Source organism: Diceros bicornis, chromosome 17 (assembly GCF_020826845.1).
Source record: "Diceros bicornis minor isolate mBicDic1 chromosome 17, mDicBic1.mat.cur, whole genome shotgun sequence".
Taxonomy (NCBI): Eukaryota; Metazoa; Chordata; class Mammalia; order Perissodactyla; family Rhinocerotidae; genus Diceros; species Diceros bicornis.
Genome location: NC_080756.1, coordinates 42,301,473 through 42,322,407, shown reverse-complemented (window position 1 = coordinate 42,322,407; position 20,935 = coordinate 42,301,473). Strand labels below are relative to the sequence as shown.

Genomic DNA, 20,935 nt, shown 5'->3' with positions numbered 1-20,935 from the left:
GTAAGTGTTCCACTGAAAATCTGTGTGTATTAGATGGCTTTTGTTTATATCTTGGACTTGCATGCAAATTTGAGTTTTTACCATTCTTAAACTCTGCCTGTCTATTTTTGTTAACAGTGATAAGCAAATAGCATCCCTGTGTGTCAGTGTGAGAATTCAGTGATGTATGTTTTATCTGTAGTAGCTAAGGGAGTGTAAGTGTATATGTATATATATGTACTTAGAAGATAAGCCCTGTGTAGAATTATTAGAGTTGGGGGGCTTCATTGAGTCTGTTCTAAATTAAGAAAATTTAAAATATGGCAATGTTGGTGTTTCTAGCAATATTTTAGAAAATTTGAACATGGTAAAGGTAAAAATCAAATAAAATTAAGTAACCTGTCTACTCCAAAGTGGTATGTGTGGATAGAAAAACTATTTGTAGTCTCTGTCTCAGTACTTAACAGTCTCTTGTAACATATATGTACAGTGGTTATGTGCCTAATTACCAGATTATGTGATGTATCCTTGATATTTAGGATAGAACATAATTTGAGGATAAGGCTTGTAAACAATATGGGAAGCAGGAATTGACTTTGAAAGCCCAGGGCCTAGCACTGTGCCTGGTTCTTAGTGTCAGCTGGTTCATTGATTGTATCGGAAAGGAAGAGATGTGATTGAGTGAGGCTGTCACTGAAAGGGAGTCCACTGCAAGAGTGAACCAGAAGGAAAAAAAGCTTGTGTCTTACCCATTCTCTTGGGATTTGATTAGAGTGTAGAAGAGACTCCAGACACTAATCCAGACTGTAAAGCTTGTCTGTAAAACATTGAAATGTTTATGTTACTCCAAGCCTCAATGGACAAAGGAACAAAGCACAAGTGAAAAAGAAACTTTGTTAAACTCTCTTTAAGTTTCTTATTGTTGAAATAAACGTGTTTATTTTTCCAAGTTGGCTATTAAATTTAGGTTGTGGATCCATTTTCCTTTTGACTTCCTTTCATAAAAACAAATAACATCCTGGTTATTTTACTTGAGTGTGGATTTGAGAAACTTGCAGTTACACAGAAAATTGCTAAATATGTATTATGGTATTCAAAACTGAGGATAACTTTCCCACCTATTTTACCTAACCTCATTATTATTTTCGTCTCAGTGTATATACAATAATCATTTAAACTTACTGACTTTTTCACATTAATCACTTGGTGATACCTACCTGTATAGTTTGCTAGTCTATTCTTACAAAGAGACTGTAGGTTCAGTTGAATATTCAGTCTTTGCTTAGAAATGGAGGACCAGTGACTGCTTAAGTATATGGCTGCTTTTGACAATGGTGTTTGTTCCACTATTAGCTTAGTAAGACGGGCTGTGTAGGGAGAGTCGGGGAGAGAGGTGGCGGGTGAAAAAAACCCTTTTGTTTCCTGTTTTATTGGTGAGCATGAGGATAACCCTGAATATATTACTGTATGAACTTGAAGAGATCCAAGGCCTTTTACTGGGGGCAGCCGCCGTTAAGACGGTGCTGTGATTTGAATTGGTAGATTGATGCTGCTGCAGAACGTTCTTTCTTTAAAAGTATACCTGTCTATAGTAATGGACTATGCTGGCACCTTCCTCATGTAATTCAGAAAGGTCATTTTTACTTAACTAGGTGAAAAGTACTGCAGCATAAGTAATTTTCTGTTTGATACAGTTGTTAAAATTTAAAGTTTTTTTTTATTTTGACATACTTCAAAGTAAAGTGGAAAGAATAATGCAATAAACACTTGTATGCCCTTCACTTCAAGATTCATCAATATGCCACATTTGCTTAATCTTTCTGCGTACACACTTTTTTGTCCTGAATCCAAGATACTTTAACAACACATATCCTAAGAATACTCTTCTACGTAACCATAATACCCTTCTTACACCTAAAGGGGAAAAAAATCAGTTTGTATGCTTTTGAACCACAGGAAAATTTTCATGGTGTCTAGAGGTTTTTGATTATATATCTAATCAGTTAAAAAAAATACTTGGGCACCCAGTACTAACATGCATTTGTACAGTGTATACAGGTAATAACCACTAATGCACATTATAAAAGAATTACCAAGAAGGAGTTTTGAAAAGTGTCGAGATAAAAAAAACAAGTGATATTATTTTCTTCCCTACTTTAATGGAGCGTGACGCACACCTGCTTTGGAAACTATTCTAGTTTAGTATTCTTGATACTTTACGAGTGGATATTAACATGGTTAAGGTCTGAATGCATAGAATCTGAAGTTTGAGGGCTCTTTTCCTTATTGTGAATTTAATTCCAGTAATGACTGCTATGTTTGAATCTTGAATGAGGAGTGATCAGTTTGAATGATTTAGAGGAGTGAGTTATTTTTATTTTCTCTAAGTGCTTATCCTTCTCAGGAAAAAGCATATTTAGAGAGCACGGAGGAAGTACACATTTTTTTCCGGTAGCCACAGATCTAATAGAAAGGAGATTTGTTTCTCAGCATTAGGTAAAATCATGACTTTTTTCTTCCATAAATGTCAAATATTGTTTTCTTATTAATTTCCCATTGTCATTGCATTCTTAGTCTTGTGAGTTCTGCTAGTTTATTACTAGGTAGTATTTTACTTATTTCCTTTTCAGGAAAAATCCAGTGAGAAAAGAGCTATCTAGGTGTTCTACTGAGGAAAATCCAACGAGAAAAGAGCTTTCTAGGTGTTAGGAGTATGCCAACTGGTGAAATCATCCCCAACAAAAGTTCTGGTGGATTTGTGTAGATGTTCTGAGCATTCCATGAATAGTGAAGGCAAATCCACTCCACATAGCAGTAAATCAGAATAGTGTGGTAAATCAGCATAGGTGTAATTCAGAATATGCTGTACCAGGAAATCAAGACATTTCTTTTGTTGTCAGTAAAACTGAATTTTCAGTTACAGATGATCTTGAAAAATTACATGTGTTAGTAAGCTCTACAACTGTAGAATAATTGACTCATTTTCCTTATCTTGAGCAATATTCTTATTAGGAATTAAAATAGCACAATTTATAATAATATTAGTATTAGTAATAATATTAGGGATGAAAATTGAAATTTTAAAAATGTTCTTACCAAATTAAATCTTCAATGTATAACTTTGTTGCATTCACACTAAAAGATTGTTTACTCTGGGTTTATGAGTTGATTATTTTTAAAAAGTGGTATAAGCTTATTAATATAAACTGATGACTTAACAGGCATTTTTCATGTGGATTTGTTTTGCTTAATCATAATCTATAGCTGTTGTATCTCCATTTCACAAATATGGAAACAGGCTAAGATAGATTAAGCAATTTGCCCAAAGTCACACAGCTGATATCTGGTAGAGTTGGGAGTTAGAAAGAATTTGGTGGACTCATTGGCATTTAAAAATGTATTTATAATTTTCTTAGATTATTGTTAGAAGAGTTATGCATAATCAAGAAAATACTTATCAAAAACCCCAAAATAATATTACCACTTTGTCAAATTTGGAAAAGTTTTAATTACATATTGATATAGAATGTTCATGAAACGTATTTGTATCTTTGGCCATGGTGAGTTTGAGATCTCATTGTGATGCGCAGATGGAGATGTTCATCAGATTGTTGAAAATGCAGGATTGCTTCTCAGGAGAGATGCTGGAATAAAATATAAAATTATATAGAAAAGATAGTAGCTGAAATGTGGAATCATGAGGTCTGAGGTTAGAACCTTATACACTAAGGGGCAGAATTAACCCACATTCACTCATTAGTTGGGATTCCACTTTTGTACATCCTTATCCTGTCAACTAGATTCTGTGTTTTGAAAGCTAGGAAAATCTTATATTTAAACACTAGATAGATACTTGTTAATTGTTTCAATCTTTTTTATTTATTACATATTTTTGTGGAAAATGAACTATTTGACAGACTATTATGTTTTTCTAAATATTCTTTACCTCTTTTGTATTGATTTTTAGCACGACCGCACGATTTCTTCGATGCACAAACACTGGATGCGATAAGACATCGAGCCATATGCTTTAACCTCTCAGCTCATATAGAAAGTTTAGGGAAGGGACACAGTGTTGTTTTTCATAGTACTGTAAGTATTTGATTTTTTTTTCCAAATTATATTTATAGGTTTGCAAGAATGTGTATTTTGACTTTCACAATCATATTTCTAAATTGCTCAAAATCTAAGAAAATACATTTTAACAAAAATCACAAAACCTTTTGCTTTATCAGTTTAAAAATTTGCTTTTGTTATTGGTTATAAAGCAAATATTTTGCACAATTCTATGTGTTTATGATTAAATTGAATATTTTGGCTTTTAGTTTGAGCTATTTAGGAATGTTGGGGTGGCATTTGGGCTACTGGACATTTGAAGACCAGGCTCTGTCCTTAAGTAAAGTAGATGGTCTTTTCTGACCTCTGGTTTCCTCATTTGTAAAATCCGAACATTAGACTCCTTTTAGCTCCCATTGCTCTGTTCTGCATGCACCTCCCTTACCCCCCAAATACACATCTAAAGTTTGTGTTAAATAGAAAATAAGATAATGGCCATCAAATTAAAGCTTCATGGAGGAGGGAATTTTTATCTGTTTTGTTCTGCTCATGTGTCCCAAGTGTCTAGAATTGTGCCTGACACATAGTAGGCACTCAGTATATTTGTTGAATGACCATGTTGTTCAACATAGAAAAAGAAAAGTACCAAATTTGCAAAAGCAATAAATAGTTTATTTTTAGTTAACTAGGACTTAATAGAGAGTTGTTCTTTCTTCCCATGTTCCTCGCCATTTTGTTATCCAGGCATGTTTAAATTGGTGTGGTTTGGTGTCCGGGAGTTAGCACAGTTATGTGCTGCATAACAACGTTTCAGTCAACGATGGACCACGTATACAATTCATCGTGTGTATTATGGTACTAATCTTACGGGACCCTGTCCCATAAGATTAGTACCATGTAGCCTAGGTGTGTAGTAGGCTACATATACCATCTAGGTTTGTGTAAGTACAGTCTGTGATGTTCACACAATGACAGAGTTGCCTAATGGTGCATTTCTCAGAACGTATCCTCATCATTAAACGACATATGACTGTAGAGGTAAATTTTAGACCAGGTCATGGTGATTTGAATCCCTGGAAAAAGAGATTGTTTAATTTTGGCTGTTGAAATATAAAATATACTAAATTTGGGTTTTATTTTTTATATTTCAATCAAAATACATGAGAATTTAAATAGGAAAGATCAATGTTGATATCAGATCTCGTTTGGTTTGAATCTTTATTTTCCCCATCTTTAATACTAATGCAATTTTCTTGCATTTTTACTTTTTCTTCTGTGTATACTTACTACCAGTTATTTAGTTTTTCCACTTTATACTTCTGCATACTTATTTAATGTATGTCCTTACCTTCATTGCTCTCCCTGATCCTTTTGATTTCTGATCTGTCTGGCTTATTTTTTTTATCTAGTTCCATGTATGTCACCTATTAACTTTTTTGCCCTTTTTTTAAATATAAAAAGTGATTGTCCACACTACTATTGTAACAATATGCTGTGCTAGATCTGCCTGGTAGTTCTTCATTTTAAAGATAAATTTTCCAATGGTGTATGTTGGTGGATAATCACTGTAGGATTTGAATGGTAAAATGTTATGGCTATTTACTAAAGAAGGTTGAAAGAGGACCTTGTAGTAGTTCGTTGTTACACAGTGAGATTTCAGTCTAGGGGCTGGCCCCGTGGCTTAGCGGTTAAGTGCGTGTGCTCTGCTACTGGTGCCCCGGGTTTGGATCCCGGGTTTCCACCGACGCACTGCTTGTCTGGCCATGCTGAGGCGGCGTCCCACATACAGCAACTACAAGGATGTGCAACTATGACACAACTATCTGTGGCGCTTTGGGGGAAAAAAGGAGGAGGATTGGCAATAGATGTTAGCTTAGAGCCAGTCTTCCTCAGAAAAAAGAGGAGGATTGGCATGGCTGGTAGCTCAGGGCTGATCTTCTTCACACAAAAAAAAAAGAAAAAAAGAAATTTCAGTCTAGAATGAGCCAAGAAAACAATAGTGGATTTTCTTTATGGAGTAAATTGAAATGGAAGTGTACTTGACATCTAAGGCAAGTTATTAATGTTATCATAAAATTAAATTGAGAGAGTTTTTTTAGTCACCACATAACCATCACTGCCCCTTAACTCAAATTTTTCAGATGATGAAAATAGGGACTAGAAAGGTTGTGTACCTTTTCCAGTGTGAGATAGGCCATAGTATAGTTGTGGTAGTTGAATATTACCATTCCGTAGGGTTTGTAGACCTCTGCCCCCAGCCCAGTCATGGATTCTAGGGTAAGAACTTTTGTGGTATTTAGACTGAAATGTGTGGTATTAAAAGGAAGTTAGAAAACAGAATAATAGTTAGGGATCAGTAAATTCCAGGCAAGTTTTTTTTAATGTATAAGGTAGATAGGGTTGAATTGTGGATGTTGGAAATTAGACTGGTATGGATATGAGGGAGAGAGTAAAGAATTGAATATGTGGGAAGAGAGATTATTTAATTTTGGCTGTTGAAACATAAAATATACTAAATTTTGGTTTTATTTTTTATATTTCAATCAAAACGCATAACAATTTAAAAACAAAAGATGAGTGTTAATATCAGTATCTCTACTGGTTTGAATCTCTGTTTTTCCCATCACGATAGTAATGAGGTTTTCTTGTATTTTCACTCTTTCTTCTGTATATACTTAACCTCTCCATTCAAAATTGTCAGTTTTGATTTTGATTCCCAAAACTAAAGGCAAGAAGGCAGAATATTAGACACAAAGAAAAGGAAACCTTTTCTGAGATTGGAACACACAAGAAGTGTGTTTGGGTTTAAGGAAAGATGCTCTTAAAGAACATTGGAAATATAGTTATCTAAATTAGGATGAAAGGGTTGGAAGGAAAATAAGAGGGTTTGAAGGCAAGAAAGTTAGAATGGCTGCACTGGGAATTTTGTTGGGATTCAGCAAGATCAGGGGCTTGCTCAGCACTGATGGTTGAAGTCCTCCTTTGAAGTCTGATAACAGGTTTATGATTTGGTAGGTCTATAATTGTTCTTTTTTTCAGAAGTTGGTAAGATATCACCAGACCCAGAGTGTGGGATTAGGGCTAATTTGTTCATTCACTTAACTATTGAGCATTTACTGTATGCCAGGTACTAATGATACAACTGTGAACAAAACAGGTTAAAACAACAAAACAATAAACCATGCCTACAGTCTAGGGAAGAGATGATAAACAAGATAAATTAGTAAAATTGTAAAGTCTTAAAGAAAGTAAGGGCATGAGCCATTGTTATTAGGGGGATGAGCATCATAGCCAGAGGGAAAATCAAGTATAAAATCCTGAAGTGGGAATATGCCAAGTATGTTTGAAAATCAGTGAGTAGGCCGTGTGGCTGGAGAAAATGAGTGAGGCAGAGAGAGTAGTACTTAAGTCAGAGAGGTAATAGGGAGAACCTTTTTGGACTAAGACCTTGGCTTTTAATCTGTGTGTGTTGGGAAGCCATTGAGTAGGCTTTGAGTAGCCATTGTGTGATGTGATTTTTTAAAATAATTTTTCTTGAGGTATAGTCATGTGTTGCTCAGCGATGGAGATATGTTCTGAGAAATGCATCATTAGGCGATTTCATCGTAGTGCGAACATCATAGAGTGTACCTACACAAACCTAGATGGTAGAACCTACTACATGCCTAGGCTATATGGTACTAATCTTATGGGACCACTGTTGAGTGTGCAGTCTGTCGTCGACTGGAATATTATGTTGCGCATGACTGTGATATATATATATATATATAAACTGTGGCCATTTAAAGTATACAGTTCTTTGAGTTTTGACAGTTGTACTTACCTTTGAAACCATCATCACCACAGTTAAAATATAGAACATTCCCATCACTCAAGATTTTCTGGGGCTGGCCGGATGGCGTAGCAGTTAAGTGCGCACGCTCTGCTGCGGCGGCCTGGGGCTCGCAGGTTTGGATTCAGGGTGTGCACCGACGCACTGCTTGTCAAGCCATGCTGTGGCGGCGTCCCACATAAAGTAGAGGAAGATGGGCATGGATGTTAGCCCAGGGCCAGTCTTCCTCAGCAAAAAGAGGAGGATTGGCATTGGATGTTAGCTCAGGGGCTTGACAAGCGGTGCATCAGTGCGCGCCCGGGATCCGAACATGCGAACCCCGGGCCGCCAAAGTGGAGCGCGCGCACTTAACTGCTGCGCCACTGGGCCGGCCCCAAAGCACCAGCTTTCATATGCTTTCGTTAGAGCTTCTTGTGATGAAATCCTTAGGGCTTAGAGGAATAGAGGTGATCAAAAAAATGAAGAAACTAAAAATAGTGGTGATGATATTAGGAGTTTGGAAAGAAAATGTAACAATTTACTCAGAGTCAAAATAGTCTATGAAGATGAAAGTAAGTTTTCTAAATATGAAAAACATCTGAGAGGATTTAAGGACATGATACCTATGTTTGTCGTAAATTAAGCTAAGGAATAAGAGTGATTTGCACCCCCAAGTGACAGTGGGGAAGCAGAGGTACCTTCACTGAGGAAAAGTCACAAAGGTAGAGTGTAATCTGAAGAATCCTTTTTCTTGGGGAAAGTAGAAGGAAGGTCCGTAGTGGGAAGACACATTAGAAAGGAAAGGAGCTAGGTGAGCAAGTTCTCCGAGGTTCTGTGACAGGGAAGGTTTTGATGGAGGCAGTCTGTGTTGAACAGAATCACTTCTGTTAGTAGTCAGAATGTTCAATACTAACTGCAAATTTAAGTTTCCTAGTTATCAATTTAACTTTTATAGAAAGTAACCATACTGTTAATGAAACAATTTGCAGACGAATATATATGTGAGGTTCTATGCCATGTAGCTTAGTCTGTAATTGAAACATTTTCTTTCGAGCCTTCTCCAGAAGAGGTCAGCAGAATCCTAGTTACCAGTCAGTTGGCTTGCTGGGCTTGATTGGTTTGCATTGTTTTTATATCTTCCTTCCTTGTAGAGGTATTTTGTTTCAGCACTTTCAACTGTTGTCTTTGGGCTTTTTAATTAATCTTGTTGTTAAGTCTAGAGTTACGGTACTTAACTATAGGTTTTTAAATAATGAGGATAGAAAGTGTGTTTTTCTTTAAAGTGCTGATTTTACTCAATTCTAATATGTTTTGAGGGTGATGTATAACATTTTGTATGGCTGTTTGGAACTTGGTAAAAATATTGAGATTTAAATTATTAAAACTAATTTTGTTAATATGGAAGTTGTAAGAGTTATAAAATACCATTTTGATCTATTTTTATTTTATTTAAGCATTACCTTAATTTTCAGAATCTGGTAATGAATGACAAGTGTATTGTTTTTCTTACACTTCTCCAGGTCTTTTTGTGCAGGTTGATCCACCCTTTAACTTAGATTCCTTAAAATTGAACCTGAACACTGATTGGCTGATGTTTCATTTAAAATAAAACAAACCAACCAAGAAACAAAAAAACCCCAAGCAAACAGCAAATACCTTAGTAGTAAATTAGAGACTTTTCCCTTCCCAGCAGTATTTTTTTCTTTACTGTTTATTTGTTCCTAAAAATATTCCAACCAGTATGGATTCTTGGTCGGCAATCTAGCTAAGCTACAGACTTAGTAGATTGTAAAATAAATAGCCTTTCAGTCCTTTAATAAAGATAATAAAGTCTTAGTATTTGGCTGTACAAAGCTTCTTCACTTCCTTTTTTTCCTCTTTTTCTTTGTGAAAATATATGATCAAAGTTGAAATTGCTACAAAACAGAGCAGAACAAGATGTTGTATGATAATATCTGGTCCAGGATATGAACACTTAAAAGTTCTTGATTAGGATCAAAAGTGCTTTTTTATGATACATTAAAATAATGTTTTACAAATCACTTTTATGATTTCTTTCATATCATTACTAGGTAATAGCTAAGAGAAAAGAAGATTCTGGAAAGATAAAACTTTTGCTTCATTGGATGCCTGAAGACATGTAAGCATTTGGAATACTATGTGTAATTAATAAACTATCTTCTATTAAACTTTTATACTCAAAAATTACTTGTTATTGGATTCAAATATAAAAGACTTAGAGAAGTTAAACTGCAAAACATTTTGAGGTTGTCAGGATTAAAGAGATAATCTGTGAAAGCTCTTTAAAGTACCTGGCTCAAGGTATAAGCTTTAAAACTAGCTTTTTTATTGTTTTCAATAAAAATTTTTATAGCCATTTTTAATCATTTTTAGGCTGTGATTTTTTTTTTAAGGAGTTTTAATGACTCTCAAGTAGTATGCAAGCAGCCTTAGTTGTGCCTTTATTTGAATCATTTATTTAAAAAATTTCTAAATATTTTCTAGCACAAAATTAATGATATTTTATAGAAAACGCAATTGGCCAGTTTTCCAGCAGTTACATTTTTCTTTGAGTTTTAGTACCTTTTTAAAGCACTTTTGGCCCAGATGCTCCCTAATTTAGGTATTTCATGTTTAATTTTCTCTTTATCCTTTCATTGAAAATTTTTTGTTACAAAAGGTAATGAAGACTATCATAGAAATTTTGGATAGAATTGATAGGCACCAAGAAGAGAATAAATATAAACGAATAGAATCTCATTATGTATGTTTACTTTTTCAATAATTAGCAGTATGTGGTTAATATTTGTCCTTGTTATTAAATATTTTTCTACCATATTGTTTCCCAAACTCTTTTCTAAGGAGATGTTAATGAATGTGATGTGAATTAAGAGTTCTTAAACAGATTTGGGAGTTTACAGTGCACATTAGCATATTGAAGTAAAGAAATCGATTTAGCTTTTTTTAATCCTGTGACAATCAAACTTCCATTAGTATAGAACATATTTTCCACCACTTCTTCCCTCTTCCCCTTTCAGGTTTTGTGGAAATGTTGCTGTAAAATATCTTGAAATGGCTGTAAAATTTATTTAATGAGCTCCTTTTTGCTGAACATTGAAGTTACCTGTTTTCCTCTACTGTTAAAAAAAAAAGATATTAAAATCTGTTATTGTTCAAACTATGCAAAATGTTACGGTTTTTGATAGACATTGCCTTCCTGAAAGTTTATACCAATTTTTATTTCTATCTGTTACATTAGAGAGCTTATTTCTCTGGCTTATTATCAACACGGGTTGTTATCATTCTTACATTTTGTATTTCTTTGATTACAAGTAAGAAAGATAATTTTTGAATTGTTGATCTATTGGGTGAATTGATGCTTTGTGTCCTTGTCTCCCCCATGCCTTTTACCCTAACGAATGTTCATCTGTTTCATACTGTTTTGTAAGAGATTTTTTAATATTAAGGTTATAAACACAGTTCCTTTAAAAAAATCGTATTCAAATGTCTGTGTATTCTTAGTGTTTTGGAAATTAGTAATCCAAATATCGAAATGCTTTTTTTTGAGTTTCTCTGCAGGACTAAATTTCTTTGAATTTAGGAAATTGATCTTGTGCATTTTTTTTAAGTGGAATTTAATCTGGTGGGGTTTTTACTTTTATTTCTTCATAAAGAAACTTGCTATCAGATTTCCATCAAGTCAAGCTAAAGTACGAATTTCAGCCGGCGAAAAGACAGGCAGTGTGTTCTGATATGTATTTCTAAGTTTGATATGGCTTTGCCACCAAAACCCCTAATTCAGTTCCAAATTTATGCCTAAAATTTCACCCTGCCATTTTTTAGCTAGGACTCTACCCTGCTACTTAGATTGCTGTTTCCTTGGCTTCTGAGAAGCTTGTTAACCTAGATGGCCCAAACTACCAGAAAAGGCTGGGTAATGTGAAGGTTTATGCAAAATAAATTTAAAATTAATGTTATTTTATTTATGACTTATTTTTTAATTCATAGTCTGCCTGATGTGTGGGTGAATGAAAGTGAACGACATCAATTAAAAACTAAAGTAGTTCATTTATCAAAGCTACCCAAAGATACTGCCTTGCTTTTGGACCCAAACATATACAGGTAATTTAAGTCTTGATTTGATGTTTTACTTTTTGAACTTTAATCTTGAATCTCTTTAAATTTTGGATACAATGTTAGGACTCATTTTGAAGTACCGAATTTCAGTACCAAGCATATCTTGCTTTCTGGAGTTTTGTGTATGGAAATTATATTACAAAGATTTATAAATTGTAGAATCCAGAAAGATAATATTTTGGTAAAGTTTATATGCTAGTTTAATTCCATATTTATCTGAAGTAGCTTAGATTGTAGTGTACATAGTATTTTGAAAATAAGTGCCTTTTGTTTAAGTATGCGATTCTTTTTATAATATCAGACTTTTCTGGATCTGGAGATATATCGCATGTGCCTTAAAATACCATAAATGGTTGAATGTTTTAAACTCATTTAAACTCAAATGTTTAAAACTCCTTTAAAGTCTCCCCAAACTTTTCAAAAGAGTAGTTTAAGTATTATTGTGTTTGTTTTTAAGAGGTAGCTCCGAGTGTTCATATTTCTAATAATTTTCTGATCTGACCTTTGTTTTAGTGTGCTGTGCTTATGAAGGTATAGGGGGGGCGAGGAGAAGAAACCAACATTTCTGACTTTGTGCTGAGTCACTTTGCTAGGTGCTTTACATACACTTCATCCTCACAGCAGCCCTGTGAAGTAGGTGTTACTATCTCTGTTTCACAGATTGGAAAACTGAGGCAAGAAGTTAAATAGCTTACCCAAGGTTGCCCAGGTAGTGTGTGTCTGAACTCCATACTGCCTCTATTCCAGTGACATTCACCAAGGTGATTAAAAAAGTGGTGAAAATGCTTAAAAGGCACTCTTAATGAACGCATAGCCTATATTTTTAAAAGAAATTTTAATTTACTAAGTATTTTACATAGGAATAGGTTGGGTAAGAGTAAGATGACACATAATGATTGATAGTCCCAAATGTGACTTTTAACTGTCATAAAGAGATTATGCCCTATGCCAAATTTTGTAGCAGTTAAACACTTTAAAGCTTCTTTCATTCCATGACTCAACTTTTTGGAATGTTATTCAATATATTAGGATTCCTATAATTTGAGACATCTTCTGAGACTGAAATTCTAACAAAATGGGCCTTGCCATGTGGAAACACTGAGACTCTTCAGTTTTCCCTACTTGAAAAAAAATTCTTTAACTATCTCTTGGTGAAGGTGCTGAAATAAAAACTTGTTTTGGGGGCGAGTAGCTAGGTTATCAAGAAATTAACTAGAGTAGAGAACAGTAAAATGACCTTAAAGGAGGAGATTGAGGGAAATCCGCTACTAAAAATATGGGAAAGTCATGATTTACTTTTCTCTTTATCAAGAAGAATAATTCAATATTCTTTATTTGCTGGTACCTAATTTAGGGTTTATTTCTGCTCTCTCTTTGAAGGGAGTAATTAAAATTAGCGTTCTAAAAGAGTGATGTTTTGGGAGAGCCACCCTGCTATTAGAACTGGTTGTAAACATTCCTTAGGCAGAATTGACAAAGGGGCATGAATCTTAATTATAAGATTGACTAACCTCTGTGTTTCTGCCCTGCATTATACTCCCCTCCTCTCTTAACGGTCTTCCTTTTTCACAGAACCAGCTTGTTTTTGCTGTTCTTGTGCTATATAGGAAACAATTTAGGTATTTAGTGAAATTTAGGTATTTTAGTGATTTAAAAAAAATCGTTCTAGCTCAGAACTGATGTCTAAAAGTGCATGGGAATTGCATTGCATGCTCTCAAAGTGTAATTCTACAATTCTTGTTTATTTCATTCTTGAGTAATGAAGATGTTCTTATGACATGTTAGGTGCTTCTGTGAAGTTATTTTTGTTTAACTGTACCACTTCCATCTTGGAATTTAATTTTGAGTCTAAACTTGCATGCTTCTCCTATTACGGAAATTAGAATTGAGTCTACTACCCTAAAGTGGTATAGAGTAGTAGAACCCTCTACATTTGCCATAGTGTAACATTTTAACAATGTCTGGATTTTGATTGGGAAAACTTGTGAAATTAAGTAAAAGGGGGAAAAGCAATTATCCTAACTTGTTTCGGGAGAAATAATTTGTGGCTTATGCACATCTCAAAATGAAAGCATGGCAAACTTTTATTATTTTATTTATTTATTTTAAATTTATATTTATTTGTTTTTATTATTTATTATATTAATTATTATTTAATTTATTAACTTCAAAATGAGACTAAAGGGCCGGCCCCGCGGCGTAGTGGTTAAGTGCGCACACTCTGTTGCTGACGGCCCGGGTTCACATCCCGGGCGCGTACCGATGCACCACTTATCAGGCCATGCTGTGGCAGCCTTACACATAAAGTGGAGGAAGATGGGCATGGATGTTAGCTGAGGGCCAGTCTTCCTCAGCAAAAAGAGGAGGATTGGCATCGGGTGTTAGCTCAGGGCTGATATTCCTCACAAAAAAAAAAAAGAGACTAAAAAGAACATAATTATTTGAGGTTTAAACATCGGTGTTAAAGTGCTAGTTGGTTAAAATGCATGTGTTAGACATGAGATTCCTTTTTAGAAACACGTTAGCAGGATACATAAAAAGAATTTATTAAAAAGCTGTATTATGTAACTAAATTTGCACCATTGTATATGAATGCTTTGTAAATAAATTTTAACGATCATCAATGATCATCACATTGCCTATATCTTAAAATATTTTTAATGTCTCTTTTGAAGTACGTAATGTGTTTTTGATTCAGTTGAATAAAAGAATATTCCTTTTTCTCTTTTTCTAGAACAATGCCGCAGAAGAGGTTGAAGAGGTAAAAAATAAATAAATACATAAAAAGCAAACAAGCGGGGACACCTGCAGTCTTAGTCACTGACAATGGGTTTAGTAAAAGTTGCACATTAGAGTCAACCCCCTTCCTTTTTTTTTTTGTTTTGTTTTTAAATCCAGTATTTAGAATAATATTTATGCTTAGTGTAAACATTCTGTGAATGAAGTAGGCTCTTCTGTGGAATATATTAATATATTACTGTATATCCACATTTTCATGGAATGGTACTGTGGGAGACTGAGCAAACACTCTTTCTGGCAACTTAGTGGAACAGCTTCTTAAAGGCTTTGCATGCTTGCTGCTTTAAGCTGCTTTTTTTTTCCCCCTTTAGTGATTACAGTAGTTTATATTGGAAAGAAAAACGATTACAACATGTGCCCTTACAAATACCAAAAGCACTGTAAGGATATTTGTCTTGACAGTGTCTATTGATTTGAAGTCATATTAGGAAATATTTAGACAATAAAAATTATCAAGAGATAATTTACCTTTCAATTATGATAAATAGATGTGATTGGTTGCCATTTGTGTTCTTTTGCAGAACTCTGATAAGAAAAGTGTTCAATTTGTATTTAAGCAAACAGTGAACGACATTTGCAATCAACTAAAAATTCGTCTATCGAATTAGGGCTGAAAATTTCTGTTAAAGAGTGTTGCAGTATGTCTGGTGGCTCCCTTTTCAGGACTAGGGTTTTCTCATGGAGTACAGTATGTTAATATTTACCTATATAACTAATCTGTTAACGGTTTTTGAAAAACCTCTATTTCAAATTATTTGAATAATCCTCCTATTTTCATTTTAACCTATATAAGACTCTAATTTTTTTTCTGAGGAAAGCATTTGGTTTATGAGTTGTTTTTTCTTAATGTAAAAAAAAATTGTATTTTTTTTTTAAAGTATCTTCAAACTGAATCCTTTATGCACCAAAGTTGGTTTTGAAAAGGAAAATAAAATCATTTTCTTGCTTGGTAAGCAAGAAGCCATATGGATTTTTTTTAACTTAGAGAAATGGAAATATGTGTAACTTGTTAGTATTGTATCAAACAAATGTTGCATAGAGATAATAGAACATTGCTTGTAAATAAATCAGCAGATTTGTAATATATTTTTATATTATGAAATGTACTGTAGATGTTTTTCTAGAGGCATGAAAGTTAAATGTATATATTATGGGTAGAAATAATATTGAAGGATATTGTAATTCACTAGTGCTGCCAGAGGAATTGTTAATAAAGCACCTTCTTTAACAATAAATGTCTTTTGCAGACTTAAGGGACTATGTACTACTGTTAATATCTATAAGAACAAAACACATTGAACATCCTTCCAGAAAGTCTTTGAGGGAGGACCTATACCCATAATAGAATTATGGCACTCATTTCTGACAGTGACCGTGAAATCAATTATTTCCTTACTGTTGGAAGGACATATTGTAAAGTATGTGGTATATGCAGTCAAACTGCAGAAAATACTCCTGATTGAGGAGTTTTCACTTTACTACAGTGATATAAAAACCAGCAATTTTTACACTAAATTTTTTAAAGAAAGAATAGACAAAAATGTAGAATTAAGCCTTTTGTTCCAAAATGGGAAAGGTTCCATGATACATAAATCATTTCTCATTTACTTTAAAAAAACTTTTAAAAATAATAAAAATTATGGAAGACTTTATTCGTTAACAATGGGGTAAAGAGCTATATACATGGAATGTGTCATAAAATTAAATGAAGTGCAAAATAAAAGCACTGCTACTATAAGACATTCTGGAATGGTTGTTTAATAAGGGTATTATCCATATGATCTGTAGCAAATGTGATTTTATTTTTAAAAAGAAAAGCAGTGTGTTTTCTTACTATTTTTTTTCTTTTGCTTAAGCACTTCATCAGTTGCTTTATTCTGTATCTACAAAGTAATCTGCAATCTCCTTTGTTCTTTTTAAAGTTTGATTTGTTATAAAATTGCCAAATAGTGTTTCAGATACATAGTTTGTACCTGTATTTTTTATTTTATTGCCTCATGTTCTTGTAAGTCATTCTTAATTGACCGATGATTGTAGACCTTGCCTGAGTATTTTTTCTAATAAAACAAAGCAAATCACATTTAGCTTCCAAATTGTAACAATTCAATTAAAATTTTAAAACAACATCTGAAACATACATCTAATATTTTCTTTAGGGGCATAGCAAATAAATTAGTTTTTTCACTGTGTAGAAATATTTAGGTGTCAAAACCAAATTTCATGGTTATTGATTAGCCTCTGAGTATTCAGTCACTCATGATACTTTGCTGCTGGTCTGACTTTGGTCCGGTACTATTATTAACACACCAAAAAGAATATGGAATTAAAATGAAATAGTTTTATAACTTGTTATATGTATACATATATACACACATGCAATAATGATTGGGAAATAAGTGTGAAAATTTTAAGTTATAATGTTCATATAGGGATGTCTGCTTGTCTATATTTTGTTCCTCCTAACCCGCATATGTGACGTATTTGCAATCTGCCCCTGAAATAATCAGTCTCTTATTCAAATCCATTGTCTAGTACAGCAGTGGGCAACCTGCAGCCCACAGGCACACCCATTCATTGACATGTTGTCACTGACTGCTTTCTCCCTATAGTGGTAGAGTTGAGGAGTGAGACCTTGTGGCTTGCCTGCAAACCTGAAATATTTACTGTCTGACCTTTTAAGGAGAAATTTGCCAGTCCCTGGTATATTTGATAAAATTTTTGGAAAAATAAACCTAGACCACACAACTTACATTTTAATATAATAGTGTTAATCTTGGTAATAAGCCAGCACATAAAATTTCAGTGAAAGCTGTTGAATATACTTGACAGTAAATATTGCCATATTAGGTATGTGCAACAAATGGTGTTTTTTTTTTGTAACTTTTTCATTGGATTTCTTAATAGTTTCATTTCACCATTTGTGTTTTTGTATTTTGTTTTACTAAATAGGACTAAATGAGATTTTGTAAATCAAGCCGTGTTTAAACCATAAGGCACATCTGCTCTAAAAGAATCTTGAAAGTGGAAAATATTGTAAAATTTAAAGTTGTTTATTTTTCTAATAAACTTACTTTTTCATATATAAGGACAAACATTACTTCTGAATTTCAAATGAAATTAAGAGGGACAGTAATTAATTCTCAATGCATATTTTAAGATTTGTTTTATTGAAAGCATTGATAGTCGTGTCAGTAAATCTTTGACTGTAAAACTTTTTTCCCTTTCACATCTTAATAAAATGTTTTAAATATGCAAGTACTCTTAAAAGGATAGAATTTGCACAATTATTTAAAACATCTTTTATTATTTGCTATTTGAATTCTTTTTTTAATATATGGTTAACAAAAGTGTTAGATATTTGGATAAAATATAAAAATGGGAATATATGGTGGAAGTCTTTAAAACGGTGAGTGGCTTTCTGAATAGTCACAACTTTTTTTTTTTTTAATCATCTGTAATACCTCTGCATAAGTTCTCTGCAAAGCAAACAAAAATTCTTAGTTTAGGTAGATTTTCAACATGAAAAACTGATATATTTGTCTGTATAACAAGGTCTGCAGTTGCAGGCTTGCAAGGAGATGCTAATATATATAGTCTTTTTTAAAAAAAAGTTAAATCATATATGTTATTTCAATGTTTTGGGTTTTTTGGACAGAAGGGATACATTTTGGGGGGTTTCAATGAAAAATGTTTTACTATTCTAAAAAATGTAGAAAATATTTCTTAAAAGGATAAAATTTTGTTAGAAAATTTCTTACATATCTTTTAATTCTTAAAGAATCTGTCCTGTTGGAGGCTGTTTTGCAGTTCCAACACTATAGCTTTAATATAAATAAGGTCTGCAGAGTTCTTTTTTTTTTTTTTTGGTTAGAGGTTTTGTCATTTCTAATGGTTATGAGCCTCAGTAGCCTTAAAAATGTAAAGAAGTGCTGTATTCTTATTTTTAATTAAAAAAATTAAAAAAAAATTTACATAGTTGAATTTATTCCCTGAATCAGGTTTGCATAGTATATAGCACATTTCTATTACTATGAAAATTAAAAAGAGCTTGTAAGTGGGTTACAACAGGAATTGCAACCCATATTTTTTTCTAGGTCAGTATTTTTTCCGCTGTACCAAACTGCTTTTCACAGTGTGAGAGGAAATAAATGTGCTTTGTAATACTACTATAAAGTTGCTTTCAGTGTCTGCCATAGCCATTCCCTAGCATGATATATGGCACAAAACAGTCTCTCAGATATTTGTTGAATGAGAATCATAGGCGAGTACTTGTTATGGGAAGGTATTTTGGAGAGTTATGGCCATAAAACCCTTACTAGGGTTAAGCAGCCTGGCTTAAACTGCACTCTGTGACAATGTTATATGACTTTAAACATATGAACCTATAAAGGGAACTAAAGTTTGTCTAAATATTCTTGATGTAAAGGATTGTCCATGTTATATTTTTCCATATTTAGGTTGTAATGTTGTAACCATTTTTTGTTTATTTAATTTTGTTAAAAATGTCCTCAATCTTGTTTTCAGTAGAGCCTGAGTTTTTAGTAAGATCTCAATTATATTTATGATATGGTTAACATTTTTAAGCAATAACTGTTTTAAGGAGTTGCTCAGTATTTGATTTCTTTATTTGAATGTTTTGTCTTGGTCCCAGAGCATTGTCCCCCAAAGAACCTTTTTTCCTCTTCAGTATTTATGTGCTTCTGCTAAAAAAAAAACCTATGTTTTAGAAATCTTACAAATTTATTATGAAATTGCCAAGTATTTTTATATTCCTGTTACAGAAAACAATTTCAGAAATTCATTTATATTTGAATGCCTAATAGGTCTTACATAAGATTATTATGTTTTGTGTCATTTTCCTTTTAGAAAAGCATGAAGTTTTTTTGGGAGAGTGTGTAGCTAGGGAATAGTAATTGATTGTAAAATGTGAGCATTTTACTCTTGATAGCTGGGTCCAGTGCAAGTAGTTTAGTATAAACATCACTGAGTGTTGCAAAAGAGTGAGTCAGAAGATTCCCAGCTTATGTCCTCTTTAATTTCATAAATTAAGAGAGCCTGCTCAGTTATTTTCTTAATACTTGCATATCTTTTTAATACCTGTGTAATACCTTTAAAAGATTGCAGTAACTGTCGTAAATGTCTTTCTTTGTAGAAGCTAAGAGAGCTTATTTGAGTTTCTCTGTATCTCTTGTTTTCCTTATATGTTCTCCCCTAACTAATCCAAAATATCTCATTTCTTCTTCTTCTTCTTCTTTTTTTTTTTTTTGGTGAGGAAGATTAGCCCTGAGCCAGTCTTCCTCTTTTTGCTGAGAAGATGGTTGCTAACATCAGTGCCCATCTTCCTCTACTTTATATGTGGGACACCTGCCACAGCATGGCTCGATGAGCAGTGCGCGGGTCCATGCCCAGGATCTGAACCCGCAAACCCCGGGCTGCTGAAGTGGAGTGCATGAACTCAACCACTATGCCACTGGGCTGGCCCCCTCTCATTTCTTTTTTAAATGCAATTCAGAATAGTCAGCAGTTTCTTAAAAATTTGTCTTAAGCATCAATACTATTTAAAAAAATAGTTTATTAAGATTATAACTGCCGAAATGAAGAAATTAATACTATAGAAAATAGGGATAAAAAGTTCACACTTTCAACTGACAGACGACACTTTCCTGGTCTCCAGACCTAATACTTTGTTGAATCCTTCCAGAACTTTTTTCAATTGTTGTTATACATACACCCAGTTCTAGGATTTGGCTTTTACTCAAGGGGTCCATATGCATCTTTCTTATTCTTTTTTATGGCCAAATGTGATGTACCATAGATCATTTAACTATTCCCTATTGGTTGGCATTGAGATTGTTTACAGATTTTCTGTCATATAATTAATACAACAGCATTCTTGAAAATATGCTTGGAGAGAGAGTTCTATACTGTAGTTTCCTGGAAGGGACTATTAGCTGACTTAAAAGGGTTTGTGAGTTTTGTCTGTTACCCTTTAAGTTTTGGTATTGCCAAAATGTGTCCCTAAAAAGGTGGTGCCAACATCAACTATCAACTGGATATGAATGTGCTTTTCCCTGTACTGTACCAATACTTAAATAGTATCAATCTTTAAATTTTAGTCAAGCTAAGGTGGAAAAGTGGGTTAAGAGTGTGAAT

At 33.5% G+C, this 20,935-nt stretch overlaps 1 protein-coding gene across 1 annotated transcript in view; it reads left to right on the top strand.

Annotated features, from left to right (window-relative positions):
• AEBP2 (AE binding protein 2) overlaps positions 1 to 16,866 on the top strand; it is a 57,902-nt gene extending 41,036 nt beyond the window's left edge. The window contains exons 5-9 of the mRNA XM_058558681.1: positions 3,947 to 4,071; positions 9,919 to 9,986; positions 11,855 to 11,968; positions 14,718 to 14,744; positions 15,304 to 16,866. Coding sequence (XP_058414664.1) covers positions 3,947 to 4,071; positions 9,919 to 9,986; positions 11,855 to 11,968; positions 14,718 to 14,744; positions 15,304 to 15,349 — 380 coding nt within the window. The 3' untranslated portion in view covers positions 15,350 to 16,866. The remainder of the gene's footprint in view (positions 1 to 3,946; positions 4,072 to 9,918; positions 9,987 to 11,854; positions 11,969 to 14,717; positions 14,745 to 15,303) is intronic.
• The last annotated feature ends 4,069 nt before the right edge of the window (positions 16,867 to 20,935 follow it).